The sequence below is a fragment of the Kryptolebias marmoratus genome, linkage group LG19, assembly GCF_001649575.2.
Source record: "Kryptolebias marmoratus isolate JLee-2015 linkage group LG19, ASM164957v2, whole genome shotgun sequence".
NCBI lineage: Eukaryota > Metazoa > Chordata > Actinopteri > Cyprinodontiformes > Rivulidae > Kryptolebias > Kryptolebias marmoratus.
The window spans coordinates 13,028,443-13,044,914 of record NC_051448.1 but is presented as its reverse complement, the minus strand read 5'-3'; the positions used below and the strand labels follow the sequence as shown (position 1 = coordinate 13,044,914).

Here is a 16,472-nt window from a genome sequence, read left to right as displayed (position 1 = left end):
AGACGCTGTTTTCAAGAAAGCCTGAATGATGTGGAAAAATTTGCCTAAAAGCAAAATTTGCAAACAATCAAGTTCTTGATGATTTTTAGGTCTAAAAAAACCTACTAATAGCAGATGAAGTCATATTTGTCAAGAAATAAGGAAAGAAATCCATGAAAAAACTTGTCACAGACCCTAGGAGATGTACCATTCTTCAGCTGTTTCTCTACTATATTCCAAGTTTTCTGCTAATACCATTTTGTTGATGCTAAAATACCATTTTCTGTGTCAAACTGTGTTATTTTTGGTATTTTTCACACATTCAACAAAAGAAGTTGAAACCAATTGTGTCTGTGACAAGCTGCTAAAAGGCGCTGCCTAAAGGTCCAACTTAAATTTGTTTTTTTGCAAAGTTGTCTCTTGTCGGTCGATTCAACACCGGTTTGTGTTTTAAGTTCAGTAAACTTTTTAGGTTTGAATAATTCATGGATCTGAATAAAGTGGAAAAACAGCCAAAATTCAAAATTCAAAAAAAAAAAAAACCTGAAAAACTACTGATCAAGACCACTTTAAAATACAGGAAAGTCTGACTTCCTGGACAGGGGTGGCTCTAGGGGGTGGCAAAAAGTGGCAGCTGTTACTGAAAAAGAAAAATATATTTTGCCACTTCACTTGTAGGCTAGTTAATATATTTTTGTACATTTAGCACAATGTTTGAAGGTCAAGCACATCTCCACAGAACTCCATTATCTATCCTAACTCTCTGATATAGAAGTGGCCCACACCCATCTTGAATTTCAAATTGGTTTTACCCACCAACAAACCTGGAAATCTTACCAGCAGAGACAGTTTCGAGACCTCCCAACCATGAAAGTGTTATTACAATTATTTGGCAAAAAGAAAGATGATTGTGAGTCTTTATTGAATCTGGGGAAAACATGAAGTTGCTCACAAATAACACACAGTCATGTGTTCATTTGTGTAGATTCTTTTGGGGTTAGAGCAGTTGTTCTCCAAAAAAAAAGAGTTGGAGGTTCGATTCCTGGCAGCGGTCACATGTCAAAGTGTCCCTGAGGAAGACACTGAACCCCCCGTTAACTCTGATGTGTGCCCCATCGGTGCATGATTGCAGTCTAAAGCACTGATTAGTATCTATAGCAGTAAAGCGCTGTGTGGATGGGTAAATGAGGGCTTTGAGTTGGAGAGGTGCTATATAAATACAGTCCATTTACCAGTGTCAGTCATCCAGGACATGGCAAATAAAATAAAATTTAAAAAAACTGGACTTCTGTTCTGTAGTTGAAGACGTTTCGCCTCCCACACAGAGAGTTTTCTCAATTCAGAACTGGAGAGTGTGGAGTTCCGAGCTGTACAGAAAAAAAACTTAGAAACATTGCCAACCCTTATGTTGCTCAGAAACTCAAACACAACATCCCGTTGCATTTCAAACCAGACGGAACTCCCAGACAGAGGCTGGTCCAACCTAAGGACATCCTAACACAAACTGAGCGGTGTGGTGTCTGCAGTTCAGTGCAGCGAGGAACGCCCGGACCTCTATCCTGGAGAAACAAACACATGGCTCAACACAGGAGAGCAGCTCTTCAGGACTGGACTCAGCTGTGCACCAAGCATAAGAGAGACTCTTCTGAGAACTAGAAGGTTGATGTTTCGGACAAAGGAGACAGATGGTTTGAGAGGGGCGTGAAGGAAGCCGTTTACGTCAAACAGAAAAAAACCAACAACTTTAAATGGAGGAGGAGGTCTCAGGTTTCAGCTTTCTACAATGGAGCATTAAGCCTGATACCCAGTCATTTTCCCTCGAATTCACACCTTCATGCACGTGACCAAAGTGTCTCTCTTGTGAACCAGGCAAACAAAGGCCCAGTTCACACAAACACTGTTCTTAAGTGAAATTAGGACAACTCTGTTGAGTTTCTGCTGTTTGCCTACATGACAACAGCCGAACCTTCAGAAATCCAGGTCTCAGAGCAGAAGTTTTCCAAAACTCCTGGCTTAGTTTCCCAGCAGAGTTTACCTTAAAGTGGAAGTGTTCACACATGGTTGCAGTCGGTCAGTAATCTACAGTTTCCTGAATCTTTTTAGATTTATAATTTAAACTAATGTGTAGCAGTGACCCAGCCTCATCGTTGGTCTAAAAGAACGTTCATGTATTCACCAATGTGGATGCAACTCTTCTCTCGCTCGAAACTGAAGTGTTTGCGCGTGATGTTGAAATACAAAAACCACTGCACCACCTAATGACCTGACATGCAAACTACAGCGGATTCAGCATCTTTTGTGATCGCAGCATTACCGTGTGAACGTGTAACGTTTTCACAATCAGTGTCAGAAACTCTGTAACATTTCCAGATTATTCACCTGTAAACTGGGCTTATAAACTTGACAACTACTATTAAAGCTATTATTGCTTTAATTTGCATGGGAATCTAGCTTGCGGAACAGAGCATCCCATTCAGCTTAAACCTTGAAACTCCACAATCTAGTTGTGAATAGAGAAAGTTCCCTGGATAGGAAAAGAAACGTCATCAAATACGTGGAAGTCCAGCTGCTTTATTTATTTTTGGATTTAATTTGTAGTCATAGACAAATAACCTGAATGTATCAGTTTAAATCCAACAGTAATAATTTCAAGCCACAATGAATTCTGTCCTCTTTTGGAACACCTTTGCCCTCTAAAAAAGAAAAAAAAATCTCTGGATCCGCCACTGTTCTTGGAAGCAAAATAAAAAGACATTTGGGGTGGCTTAAAACTTTTGCACAGTAAAATTCTACTAATCAGCTCCATCCTTCTGCGTGTATAGTGAATGCATTTTTTATTTCATTTTAACACGTTATGTGACATTTAAATTATATATTAAATACTGAGATCAAAAATTTATACTCAAATTTTTACATTTACATTCACAACGGTTGTATTTTTTATTATCCAAATAAGGTTTATTTATTTTTATTGTTATATTCTGGATAAATTAACAGTTTTAATTATAGCGTTAGGAGCTGTGCAGTCGAATTGTCGGATAGTTATTATTATAATTCTACCCGGAAGCCTGCTAGTGTAGGAATGTCCGGTTACGTCAGGGCGTCAGGACTCCATTAGAGTTGCAGCTGTTTGGGGAGAAACATCAACAAAAACGGGCTAACTGACAGTACGTTCCCAGCCCGACAACGAGGCCTTGAAGTCTGGAAGCGTAACCTTCATTTCCCACCCGGAGCTCCGCCGGCTTCTAACCACGGCCGCTCTCGGTGAGGAAACTCTGGCCTCCGCTTCCTCCTCCTCCGACTCGGACACCGGCGGAGCGTCGCCGCCCCCGCGGAAGAAGCACCGAGCCTCGGCGGCGGAGGGAGCAGGAGAGCCCGGGGCTTCAGCAGTTGTAACAGGCCTCTCTGGTGTTGTCCTGGGACTTGCCACACACTCTCAAACCACCTCGGCTATCCTTTTCAACCGAAGTGTCGTTAACAACCTCGGCAGCAGCATGCAGTCAAACGGGGCAGGACAGGGACAAGAATCCACGGAGCTTTCCTGCCTAAACAGCGCACAAAACGGGGAGTCTTCTTCGGCCGGCGGCGGCGGCGGTGGAGGAGCCCACTCCAACGGGCTTCTGTGCAACACAGACAACAGTAACGGTGTCGGTACCAGTAACGGCTCTTCGGTCGGGCCCTGTTCGGGGACTTCGAGCTCGGAGGTCGGCTCGCTGAAAAAGAAGAAGCGGCTATCGCAGGCGGAGGAAGATGTCATACGATTAATAGGGCAACATCTCCACGGACTGGGGCTGAAGTAAGTTTTATCCAATATGTCAGTCGGGGAGAAACTTCCACGGGCGCTTAACGCCAGCTTCTAAAATGCACCCTGCCGTTTATATCGTCGTCGTATCGTGCGAAAGTGCGATTTTTTTTTTTAATTTTTTAATTTTTTGCAGGTAGTCACGGCGCTATCGGAGCGCTTTGACAGACACAAACATGGGGGGATGGGGCAGTAAGTTAGCCCGAGAGCTCGGCAGTTGGTGGAGAGAAGGGGTCCATCTTGCACAATGACAGCGTTAGGCTGCGCTGAGGTGTGCAGTCCTGGCATCAAACCTCCACGCAGGCATTAAAAACACCCCGTTGTCGCGGTTTGTTTTCCACATATATGATCCCAGAACACTGTTGTGTCAGGTACGCCATAGCCGTGCTAACAAAAGATGCGATTTTCGCACCGGATAAAGCCATTACATCATCCAGCAGTTTGCGTTTATTCATACATTCATTAACTTTTTTTTTTTTTTTTTTGCGGTGGTATTATAGAGGTCCGGTGCTTTTTTGTTTTGTTTTTGTTTTTTGTCTTGAATTAGCTGGCTGTAGCGTCTAAAAGGAAGGCTCAGGCAGGATTATCTTGGCTGTTGTGTACCTTTTTTTTCCTCCTTTTGCGGTTCAGAGGCTGTTGCGCCAAAAACATTGCGGTGAAAATTAGATTATTGTATCAGCGTGGATTTTTTTTCCCCCACCTTTTTTGGGTGATTTGCTTTAACGAGTTTGGTTATCTTTGTTTTCCAGCTTGGCTGGAGACTGGTTCTCAAGAGATATAAATAAGCCTGTAATGCCTTAAAAAACACTGTAATAACAAGATCTATTTTGAGTCGACCCCCTTTTTTGCACCTTTTTGACATCTATCATGTTGGGAAGCTATTTAAATCATGAAACATTCACCGTTTTTTTTTTTTTTTTTTTTTTTTGTTTTTGTTTTTCCCAGTTGACTTGTAAACATTGTCATCCCTCTCTTTAATTGAAGCCCTTATTTTTTTTTAGCATCACTCTGTAATAACAATGTGACGTCCATGTATTGGAGCTTGTATTCCTGTAAAGATAGAGCTCGGTTCTGTAGGCGACATTTGTTCCAGAAATAAGCAGAATCAGATGGTTTCATGGCGGCTGTAGGAATGCGCTCTCCGCCAGCTGTTTTAGATGGATATGCTGTGCTTGAATCTAATTATAGCATTGGTGGTGGTGGTAGGGTGTGTGGGGGGGGGGGATTTTCAGAATATGTATGTGTACTCATCTCTTTCAAAAGTGGCCGTTATGGTCGCTGTTTTTCTTGCCCTGCCTGTGCTGATCTGTGGCGTCAAGCTGAGAGAGTGTGCAGTCATTATGAGGCTTTACATAAAACAGCCCAACGTTGCCGTACACAGTCAGTGGGGGTGGGAATACATGACACTGCCTGCTATGAAACAGAGCCCCTAGGTTCCAGCTTGGGAAATGCAAGAGAGCTCAGTGTAGCAGTCAGCTGGATGAGAGGCTCAACACAGAGCTGCTGCGCCACTTTATTGATACCTGAGGATGATGTCATCGTGCCGAAGGTGTCGCCCATCCCACGTCCCGAGTGTTCGCCCCCTCGCTTTCATGATCTTGCGCGGCGATCGTTTGCGGCAATTCAGCCAAAGAGCTGGTGTTTGGACAGATGGCAGTGGTTCATGGTTGACGGGCTGAAAGGAGGAGGATGATGTCAACTGCAGAGAAAGCTCGCCTCATGTTAATGAGCCTCCTACTGTCCACAAATCATGCTCTGGTCATGACACAGCTTCTCCGAGTTGGTTTCCTCTGCATGCAGAAGGCCATGGCATCTTTCGGTTGTTTGCAATTAGCACTAATACGGATCGCCTTGTTCCTCAAATGAGTGTTCAGATCAACCTACTTTTAATACACAATCAGATGTCCTCAGTGATCGTAATAGTTTGTCCTGAAATGTTGCTTCATCTAATCATGGACTGACTTTTTTTATGATCTGATTGACTCGGAGTTCTGATTACGGGATTACGGGCTGAATGCTGACAGCTGGGATGTCACGTTTTTGTCTAATTTCAAAGTCATCCGCTTCTTTTTTTGTCTAATATGTCTTGTGTCTATACATCAGCATAACTTTGTCTGCCTCTCTTCCCCTCCCCGTCTGTGTGTCTGCAGTCAGACGGTGGACCTGCTGATGCAGGAATCAGGCTGCAGACTGGAGCACCCCTCGGCTTCCAAGTTCCGCAACCATGTCATGGAGGGGGAGTGGGACAAGGTTGGTTTGATTTGGCATAAATGCAAGGATTTGATTAGGGTTTCATTTTAATTTTTTGGACTTATTTGTCTTTTTTTTTGCCTGCCGCTGAAAGGAAAAGGCTAGAATTTATCATGAACCTCTGGGCAAGTTTGAATGAAACTGGCAGAAAGTAATCGTAAGGATGCACATTTGCAACTGATTAACTTTTGGGGTCAACTCAATTCAAAATGGATGCCACAGGCAACTGGAATTCGGAACCACAGAAATGGCTATAACTCAGACAGTTTTACAAGTATTGAGCTAAGATTTGGCGTGGTGGTAGCTCAGACTGATTTGTGTCTTGGCTTAAAACAATCACTTTTAAAGTCTCATCAGCCAATCAGGTCTGGAAACAAAATACGTATCAATTAAACGTTCATAAATATGGCACAGGAGCTCATAACATCTACAAGTTAACTTTTAGAATCAACCCAAGGTGGCTGCCACAGTTAATTAACATTAGCCTACACAAAAATGCCTATATCTTGGTGAATTTTACAGATATTGAGCGTTATTTATAACATCCACTCTAAGCACTAACGGATGCATGAGATAAGAGATGCATAATGTTATTTTTAAGGTTTCACTAAAATAGCTATAACTTAAAAACAGCATAAAATTCTGGCATGAAAGGTGACAGATGATATGCGATATTCATTTTGTACATTGTTGAATCCAGCAAATAAGTAAATTCTTTTAAATTGTTGACTTTTGGTCTGCAATTATACAGTTTATACTTTACGTTAAATATGTTGTCCCAAGCTGATAAACAGTTTGTAACAAATCCGTTGCTACTGGCTCCGTGTATTTGACTTTATCCTAATTTGTTCTGCTCTGGTTGGTCATTTTATTCTAGGTTAACTTTACAAAAGATCCTTTGTGCCGGAGCACACAATTCATGAGTTTATGTTTTGTGTTTGTTCAAAGATAATGTGCAAATATTCAGAGCCAGGAGGGGAAAAAAAGCCTCTTAATGGTTAAGAACAATAAAAATCATTTTAAAAGATTTTTGCATTCATAGTAAATTACTTGAGTTATTCTGGAGTTAAATTATACCAATTTAGGTCATTATCGTCATATTAAAACTTTAAAGTCATGTTTATATAATACTTATCAAAGCACCAATTATAGTAGCAGTGACTTTTAACTGTATGATTACTAATGGGGAATTCGAAACCTTTAGTACAAGCATTAGTATGTACTAATAGTTTAATAGACTTTTTTATGTGATTATTTTATTAGTTTCCTTTCAATCCTCAGACTTTGCTGTGTCGGCCTGTTCTGAGTACAAAACAGATCTCAGTCCAAGAGCTTAGGCAAACAAAACTGCAGACCTTATTAAGAATGAGTATTTTGGAGTGATGAACCTAATTCTGATGTCAGAGCTGAAGAACGACCTGCAGGCTTGAGCCAAGTGGTTGTAAATTTCTGGACGTGGGAGGCAGGGTTGTTCTCTGAACAAATCAGAAGTTCACAGGCAGCTTGTTTAATTTTAGCTTTGATTCCCAACGTTTAGTTTAACAAAATTAGCCTGAAGATAATGACTGGTATGACTATGTGATAGATCACAATATAATAAACTAAAACATCATCTGTGTTGTAAAAGCTCACATCTTTTACGGTAAATTTAATATTTCTCCTTCTTACTATTGATAATATATATATTTGTTCTTGTCTGTGTTCATGGAAACTGCTGAGCTAACCATTTCTCTCCCCCTGTCTCTCCCCCTCCATCACGATCCCTTTTGTTTTGGTCCAGGCTGAGAACGATCTCAATGAACTCCGAGCACTGATGCATTCTCCAAATGCTATTGTGGTAAGCTCCCGTTGCCCAAAACTGAGCCGAACTGGGCTGAGCGACAGCCGGTTAGCAGGCACAGCTGGAGGTTCCAGAAAGGCTAGTATTATGAAGCCGGTCCCTGTTGTGAAAAAATTAAAAGCTGAAGTGTTCTGGATAAAACCCCACCACCTCCCAGAAAGATCTGTGTCAGAAGTGAAGTGCAGAACAGGGATCAGGGAATGAATACGGAAATTTCTTTTTAAGCAAAAGAATGGTTTGACTGAATTCAATTTTCTCCTGGCTCATAGTTTTTATTCTCTCCGTTAAGTGTTAAATTTACTGCACTCAAAGATCTTTTTAATTATATTATTTCTACTTCAAAGAAACTATATAATTATACCTATTTTATTAATACTTTATTTGGAAACAGTTTAATCTGCTCCACTTTTACACAAAGATCACAGAGAAGGCCACATCTTTATTTTAACCTGTCGCTGCGATGGTTTTTAAGACCGTTCGTGTCACCGACAACATTAGTTAACAGCAGTTCTAGTTGGAAGCTTACATGTTCCACAAACACAATCGAGATCTTGGTGGATCACAGCGCAGCCGAGGCGTTCAGGGATGAGCTGAGTTCTGCCCGGCCCTGCTAGGAAGTACAGGGCGTGGGTGGATGTTGTCTTGAATGCACGCGTGGTTGTTTTAACTCTGCTTGCATCACTTGTCAGGGTTGCGCTGCATCCCTGAGATAAGACAGACATTCGCTGCCACGGATGTCACTGCTGACTCGCGGTGATCAGTAAACACACTCTTGTTGCCGTCAGCATTAAAGAATAAGACTGAGGATGTTGACATTCCGACATGCTTTGATTACATCTAAAATATCTTCTGAGAGCGCGAACAGTGTTCTCCCGCAACGTTTTCAATAGCAAACAGTGGCATAAATACTGTATTCTACCATAATGTGTCTCAGATTAGTTTTCAGCTCTTTTAAAATACGATTTAGTTCCAGCTGTATTGTGGTTATGCAGATTAGCTCTTAAATCAGCATTTGAAATCTCATGTATGTCAAATCCTTTTGGTGTTGGATTTTCTAAAATATTTTCCCCCTTCTTTTTTTCTTTTTCCCCCCCTTCTCTCAGCGTATGAAGTTCCTGCTGCTGCAACAGAAGTACTTGGAGTATCTGGAGGATGGCAAAGTGCTGGAGGCTTTGCAGGTTCTCCGAGGAGAGCTGACGCCACTCAAATACAACACAGATCGCATCCACGTCCTCAGCGGGTACTTTCTGTTCTTGCCACTGGTTTCACGGCAGTCGTCAGATCATTGACCCTGTCGACACATAAACAAACCGCCTAGGTCTTACATACACCTGTGACTTTAAATAACACATCTCTCATCAGCCATGGTGAGCCATCTTTAAAACAATAAGTCTATTTTTATTTATGCTTAGTGCCTTGATTTACTTGTTCCAAATCCTGACACGTCTATTAAATGAATATTGTTTGGGTAAGAAGAAAACCTTGAGATTACGACAAGAGGTTTTATGATAGAGGCTGGTTATTTAGGCTAGGTTATGTCAGTGTAGTAAGTAGACAGTTTTATTGTATCAAATTCTCAATGAAAATGCTAATTATTTTCATGTGTCAGCATGCAGAAATTGTAGAGCTGGATGCGTTTGCTGCTGTTACTCAAACGTTGACACTGATTTCAATTGTGTTGAAGCCGTATGAGGCCCGGCGCAAAAGCTGACAGGGATTTTAGATCATGTTAACGTGTCGCTACTCTTTTTGCCCCGTTGCTATGACATGTTTTCAATCAGCTCTTTGGTTTGCAGAGTTCCCCATAGATTCTGATGTGTTCAGATGTTCGGTTTCGTCCTCTGCGGGGCTTTTTCTCTCTGTCTCTTGTGTATTTTGTAATGTTTTTTTGTTTTTTTTCTAAATGTTTTGACTCTGAGCATAAATGGCTTCTGTGTCCAGCTCAGCCTACTATGTGCTGTTCAAACAGGTTTTTGTCAAAAATAGGCCAGGTTCATATTTTTAGCAGGACACAGTGGAAAGCCTCATATGGGACATTTTTGTGATCCAGCTTTAGAAAAATCAACACATGTTATTAAGAGCTGTGATCAGCTCTGGTTGCCCCTGGTGTAATGTCTGACTAATCTTGTCATTTATGCAATTCTTAATATGTCAGCAAAGACATTGTTTTGATTTGGTCCTGAATCAAGTATTAGGAAATGATCACTCCGTGCCACCCGTGAGCCTTTACATGCATGAAGAAATAATTTATTAATCTATTAAGTTCTGTGTTAACCAAACATGTTTATACAAATATATTCTTGACTTGGGTATTTATGTCAAATTATACTCAGGATGCTCATTTAGAGTTTATCACATGTTTGAAGGGTGTTTTGGCTTTAAATTGTTTTTAATTTGAATTCCTCTTGTCAGTAACACGCTAATTCTGTTTTATGTTCCTGCTCACCTCTTCATACTTGATGAGGACTTATGTATTTGCATTTAAGTATGTTTTGTTTCGCTCAAACTGTGTTGTTGTGTTTTTGGCAGGTACCTAATGTGTAGTCATGCCGAGGATCTTCGGGCCAAGGCGGAGTGGGAGGGCAAGGGCACAGCTTCACGCTCCCGGCTGCTGGATAAATTACAGAGTGAGGAGATATTTCTGTGTAATGGCTTTTGCGGAGCTAACACACGTTTCCTGACTTTAACATTACTAAACACACACGTCTCGTGTACTGTTTGCTTATTGCCTTACAGCCTACCTGCCGCCCTCTGTGATGCTGCCTCCTCGGCGACTACACACTCTGCTGCGGCAAGCCGTGGAGCTGCAGAGGGATCGTTGTCTTTATCATAACACCAAGCTGGATAATAACCTGGACTCGGTCTCCCTTCTGCTCGATCACGTTTGCAGCAGGTTGGTTCTGCAGAGAGCAAGCTGCTGAGTTTTCGTAAAGCCTTATGGACTCGGAGCTGAAGCATACTGCAGCAGCTCGTGTCCGTCAGCTGACCTCATGTCATTGAGAAATTAAAACGTTGAGGGGTGTTTTCTTATAGCCATATTATGAGTTCTTTTGTCCTTCAACAGGGAAGTTAACCTCGTTTACTTTGGATCATATATGGCTTTAATCCCTGAAATCCCTAAAATGTCTGCAATACTTTTTTCCTATCTTCTTAATTTATCTGATTTTCTCTGTAGTTATTCTACATATTTCATTGTTACTGAGTAAACTAAATGTATAATAAAAAAAATATTTAATAAAATTAGTTATCCATTTTAGATTTTAAGTTCTGATCTGATTCTTTGTCACAGGAAGCAGTTCCCTTGTTACACTCAGCAGATTCTGACAGAACATTGTAATGAAGTGTGGTTCTGCAAATTCTCAAACGACGGCACCAAACTAGCCACTGGCTCCAAAGACACTACTGTCATAATCTGGCAAGTGGACCCGGTGAGTGTGGAAACATTCGGTCTAATTCTTTTGTTCATGAATTATTCAAGAGAGTAGTTGCAGGTCTTACTTTTCTTTCGTGACGTTCTCTTTTTAGACTAAATTATAAAAACTATATCTAGAAAATGAAGTCTTTATTTGTTAAATGCAAATACAGTACAGATTCATAGTATTTTTGACTTCTACCTCAGCTAAATGCAGCACTCACATCACATGATATAGTTACGGTATGAGTATTTTTGTATTAAAGGTTAAAAATAAATTCTCTCTGGAATTGGCTTAAATTTATCTTTTAATGCTCTAACCCCTTTCCCTTCAGTTTTCTCTTGCTTATTTGAAATGCCTACAATACCACCAAAGTATAAACTCATGGACACGCCTCAGTAATTCAGTAATGTATATATATATATTTTAATTGTCTTCCTAACTTTGTGTAGGAGAGCCACCAGCTGAAGCTGCTTCGAACCCTGGAGGGTCATGCATATGGAGTCTCCTATTTGGCCTGGAGCCCCGATGACACCTACCTGATCGCCTGTGGACCCGACGATTGCAACGAGCTCTGGCTCTGGAATGTTCAGGTAACATAATCATTAACATTGTGATAGTGAGATTCTATTTTTGTGCAAATGCATGAATGTGTAATTGAGAAAATTTGCCTTTTATTTTGTATGTAAATGTCATTTAGACACGCAACATTTTCCAGTATAATCAGGTGGGATCTCAGAGTTGTAGCTTTGTGTCTTAATGACCACTATAAGCTGTGATGTATCATTAAAAAGTTTTAGATTACAGGAGCAAAACTCTGACCTCCTGCGTTATATCTCAGTTGACGTATCGGTCAGTCTTACAGACGTGGCACACACGGTGCGTGCCTGGATCTCTCTGTCAGCATTCATCTCGAGTATGTAAGGAGCTTTAATCATCGCTGAAGGGTTAATCCGCTTTTCTGGGGTTACCCCCACCTTTAGTTTTAAGTGTCTCCTTGGCTCTTAATTTTAAGTCACAAGAGATGGCGGTTAATGTGCCACTATTAAACGGGACACCATCGTCGTCAGTTTATGTTGATTTCTCCAACAGAAATAGACACAACGTGTTGTTGCCGGGCTTCCTATATGCAGCGCAACATTATGTAGCTCGCTGCAGACATCTGCATACAATATTTTATTCCTGTGAACAAAGATTGACCGTGATATCAAATGATGGATTAGCTTTAAACAGCACATTAAAGTGATGTAAATATAAAGTATCTGTAACAAAAAGGGTTCTTTTTTTTAGTGATAAATTTGTTTGAAGTGTGCCCTTGAGATATCTCTGATTCGCCAGTTTCCCCCTCCCCCCATATACCCTCCAAAACTTGGCATGAATGCGCCAAACTTAAGTATAGGGCTAAACGGCAGAGGCGAGGGGTGAAATGCGATTCAGCCCGAGCCTGAAAAGTGCTATAGATACCCTGTAATGTGCTGCGTGTACTCTGTGACCTTTTCTTTTCACTCTTCCCTCCCCTTCCCTACACTCATCCCTCCCCCACTCTTACTTAATGTGTCTTCTGGCTCTCTCTCTCCCCCACCTCCCCATTTCCATTTTCTTCACTGTTTTTTTTTTTTCCTGCTGCCTCTTTCAATACCCTCGTTTGCCAGACGGGGGAGCTGCGAACCAAAATGTCCCAGTCCCATGAAGACAGTCTCACGAGTGTGGCCTGGAATCCTGATGGCAAACGTTTTGTAACTGGAGGACAAAGGGGACAGTTTTATCAGTGTGTAAGTGGACCTAGTTCTTTCTTTTTCTTTCTTTTTTTTTTTTTCAGAATATGTTTCCCAGTCATAAACCTTTTTTATCTATCCATGTGAATCAGCAGGCTCTTTATGCAATTAATGCAAATGGCAGTGGCCTTGGCAATGACAATTTAAAAACAAAACAACAACAACACAGTTCTCCTGTTAGTGTCAGTCGTCGTGCTATGCTTTGTCTGTGTTCTCATTTTCCTGTCAAGACTAAGGGATGAGGGGTCTGCTGTCTGTGTTGTCAGGACCTGGATGGTAACTTGTTAGATTCCTGGGAGGGCGTGCGAGTGCAGTGCCTGTGGTGCCTGAGCGACGGCAGGACGGTGCTGGCCTCGGACACCCACCAGCGTATCCGGGGCTACAACTTCGAGGACCTCACGGACAGAAACATGTATGTGTCTGCACTCCTGCGTATCTTTTTACAGGAAACTTAAGGTTTAAAAAGATCATGAAGTTATTTTCTGATGCACATTTTCTAGCAAGAACGGTCCAAGAAGATTTCTCTTCTTTACCTGCCTTTTACAGAGTTCAGGAGGACCACCCAATCATGTCTTTTACCGTTTCAAAGAACGGGAGATTAGCTTTGTTAAATGTAGCAACTCAGGTAAGCCTTCCACACTGTCAGTAATATCTATTTACGCGCTTATGAAATGAGCACAGTTCTTAAAGAGAACGTAAACACGGTGCCTCCGCGGGAATCTGATGTTTCTCTGTAACTTCTTAAAGGGAGTGCACCTGTGGGATCTTCAAGATCGGGTGCTGGTGAGGAAGTACCAAGGTGTGACCCAGGGCTTCTACACCATCCACTCCTGCTTCGGAGGGCACAATGAAGACTTCATTGCCAGCGGCAGCGAAGGTACTGTCAGAATGCTGCTAAATACTATAATAGTTGTGTTAAAAAGAAGACAGTGAATGGATTTTAAAACATTTGTGTACTCTCACCCTTTCAATTGAGATTCAAGAATTTAGCTGTGCTGGCCAGTTTTGGGTCTGATTAGTGTGAGATTCAATTTATCTGCCACCAGAAGGTTTTCTGTCAGTGTGGTGATTTTTGGGGATGATGACCTGACAAACTGGACAGACTCACCCATTAAAGTGCTGATTGGTTTGAACCAGCTTGACATAAATTGGTCCTCATTAACTTCAAACAATCTTTCTCCCTGAGAAAACCGAGGGATAAGAGCCAATTCATGGTTCACACGTTGGCTCTGTTTTTAATCATGGTTAAGCTATCACACATTTTTAGGTTGACACATTCCAACCATCCTTACTAGGAAGGAAACTAGTGACTGTGTGACAAAAAGAAAACAAGCTTCTGGCAGTACTGCAAGAAACTGTTGATCTTTGCCACTCTGTCGATGAAGTTTGTCTAATGCTATCCATTCGGTCTTGTATGGTTTATATTTCAAATTCAAAAGACGTTTTTATTCATTTATTTATTTCTCCCCCCCCCTCTTCTTCGTCCATCTCTCCAGACCACAAAGTGTACATCTGGCACAGACGTGGCGAACTTCCTATCGCTGAGCTCACAGGCCATACACGCACCGTTAACTGTGTGAGCTGGAACCCGGCCATCCCGGGCCTCATGGCTTCTGCCTCAGACGACGGCACTGTGCGCATCTGGGGTCCGGCTCCATTTCTCGACTCGCAGGATGCAGATGGACTCAACGGTAATCGCTCTAGTCACAGCAACGATGACTTTTATCTCTTTTTTTTTTTTTTTTTTTACAACCGTGTACGTCTGTGCTTGTTGACTTGACTGGTTTTCTACCAGCTTGATTGACCTTTGGCTCAGAAATAAGTAGAGGTTAATGGCAATTGACAAATATGGGTTAAAACTGGTTTTCATGTTGATTTTTATTTTTTTTTATCTTAAAAATAAAAATATCTTGCTGTAGTTACTATAATGTGATTTTTTTTTTTTCCTTTCTCCTTAGAAAATTGCAGTAACATGGACAGTTGATGGTCACTAACTGAGCTGATGACATCTCTCTTTGACAACAATCTGAGAATCCCACAATAATACAAAATATAAACAGGCAACCAAATCAAACACCACCAGAAAGCAAGTGAAGAATAACCAAAAACGTGTCACCAAAACGACAAGAAAACAAAAGTGAGGAAAAAAATAATAATTTGTCTCCAGACTGGCCTAGATAAACGGTGAACGTGATGAAGGACGTCCCTGGAAATTCATGTCCTCATCTAAAAATCTGATCCCAGCCTGTAGAGGCATGGAGGGGGAAAAAAAAAAACCCAGCCTGAGTCCAGCAGGATCCTGGTCTGGTGAGCTGTTAACAGCCATTCTACTTGCTTCTAACTGACCCTTCCTCCTCCATTTCGCGGTACCATCGTCAGACATGTTGGATCTTCGCAAGTATCTGAGGAAACCAACCTCCACCTTGAGCCTGGAGCGCATCGAGTTCCTGTGATGCCTCCAGACAGACAGCACAGAGCAGCCGTCTCCTCGTTGGACCACAAAATGTCTGCCTGCTTGTCTGTGACGTTACCTGTCTGATGTCTTCATGGACCTGGGTGGGGAGTTGTTAGGGGAGGATGGTGCATAGGGGGATATAGAAACTCTCTTGTATGTGTGTTTTCCTTCCCCCCGCCCCCTCCCTCGTACTTGCTATGTTCCTTTAGATTCAATTATTTGGACAAAAGCTGAAAATCCACCATAAAACATTGACCAACCAGCTGACAAAGAACACAAAATAGGCTATGCTAACTGTTGGAAATATTTTTTATGATAGTCATAGTGTTTATTCTCATTGAAGAGGTGAATCTTAGCTCATGCGGTGCCCATGGAAAACCTCATCGTGAAGATTCCACCTTGTTTTTTTTTTATCAACATTAGGAACGACGACAACAACAACGACAAAACTTTTTTTTTTTTTTTTTTTTAAATTCCTTAATTTAAACTCTACGGAAGAGAATCGCTGTAATATTTCAAACCGAAAAACACCCCAGCAACCGAGCTAGCTGTCGCACAACTTCATTACATCTGCCTAAGAGGAGGACGGAGCAATTCACAGGTCACATATCAGCTGTGAGGTGGTGGTGGTGGAGGGGGGGTGGGGGTTACACCATCGAGACGCCTGCCGTGACTCTTCTCCGAAGAGGCACTTTCAGATGTGGAAAAGTTCAAGTGCAACTTAAATTGTGCACCAGTGACTGCTGTCCCTCCTATTTGTGTGTGTGAGAGAGAGAGAGTGTGTGTGTGTGAGTAACTGTGATTGAAAGTCATTTTTTTTTGCATGCACACAGTAGTGAGAGAGTTGACATTCTCGGGTGCAGATTTAATTGGCGTTTTTTTTTTTTTGTGTGCGTGTTCAATTCACACCAGCAGAAGATTCTCGCCCTCTCCCCTCCCCTCCCCTTCCCTCCCTCCC

The 16,472-nt window shown here is 41.7% G+C and overlaps 1 protein-coding gene across 1 annotated transcript; it reads left to right on the top strand.

Moving 5' to 3' along the window:
- Positions 1–3,140: 3,140 nt before the first annotated feature.
- Positions 3,141–15,378, top strand: wdr26b (WD repeat domain 26b). Its single transcript, XM_017436010.3, has 14 exons — positions 3,141–3,775; positions 5,932–6,031; positions 7,812–7,868; positions 8,975–9,111; positions 10,401–10,498; positions 10,608–10,764; positions 11,161–11,299; positions 11,737–11,877; positions 12,937–13,056; positions 13,326–13,471; positions 13,606–13,684; positions 13,807–13,936; positions 14,556–14,750; positions 15,018–15,378. Exons 1-14 carry the CDS (start codon positions 3,474–3,476, stop codon positions 15,041–15,043), a joined length of 1,827 nt encoding a protein of 608 aa, XP_017291499.1. The 5' UTR covers positions 3,141–3,473; the 3' UTR covers positions 15,044–15,378.
- The last annotated feature ends 1,094 nt before the right edge of the window (positions 15,379–16,472 follow it).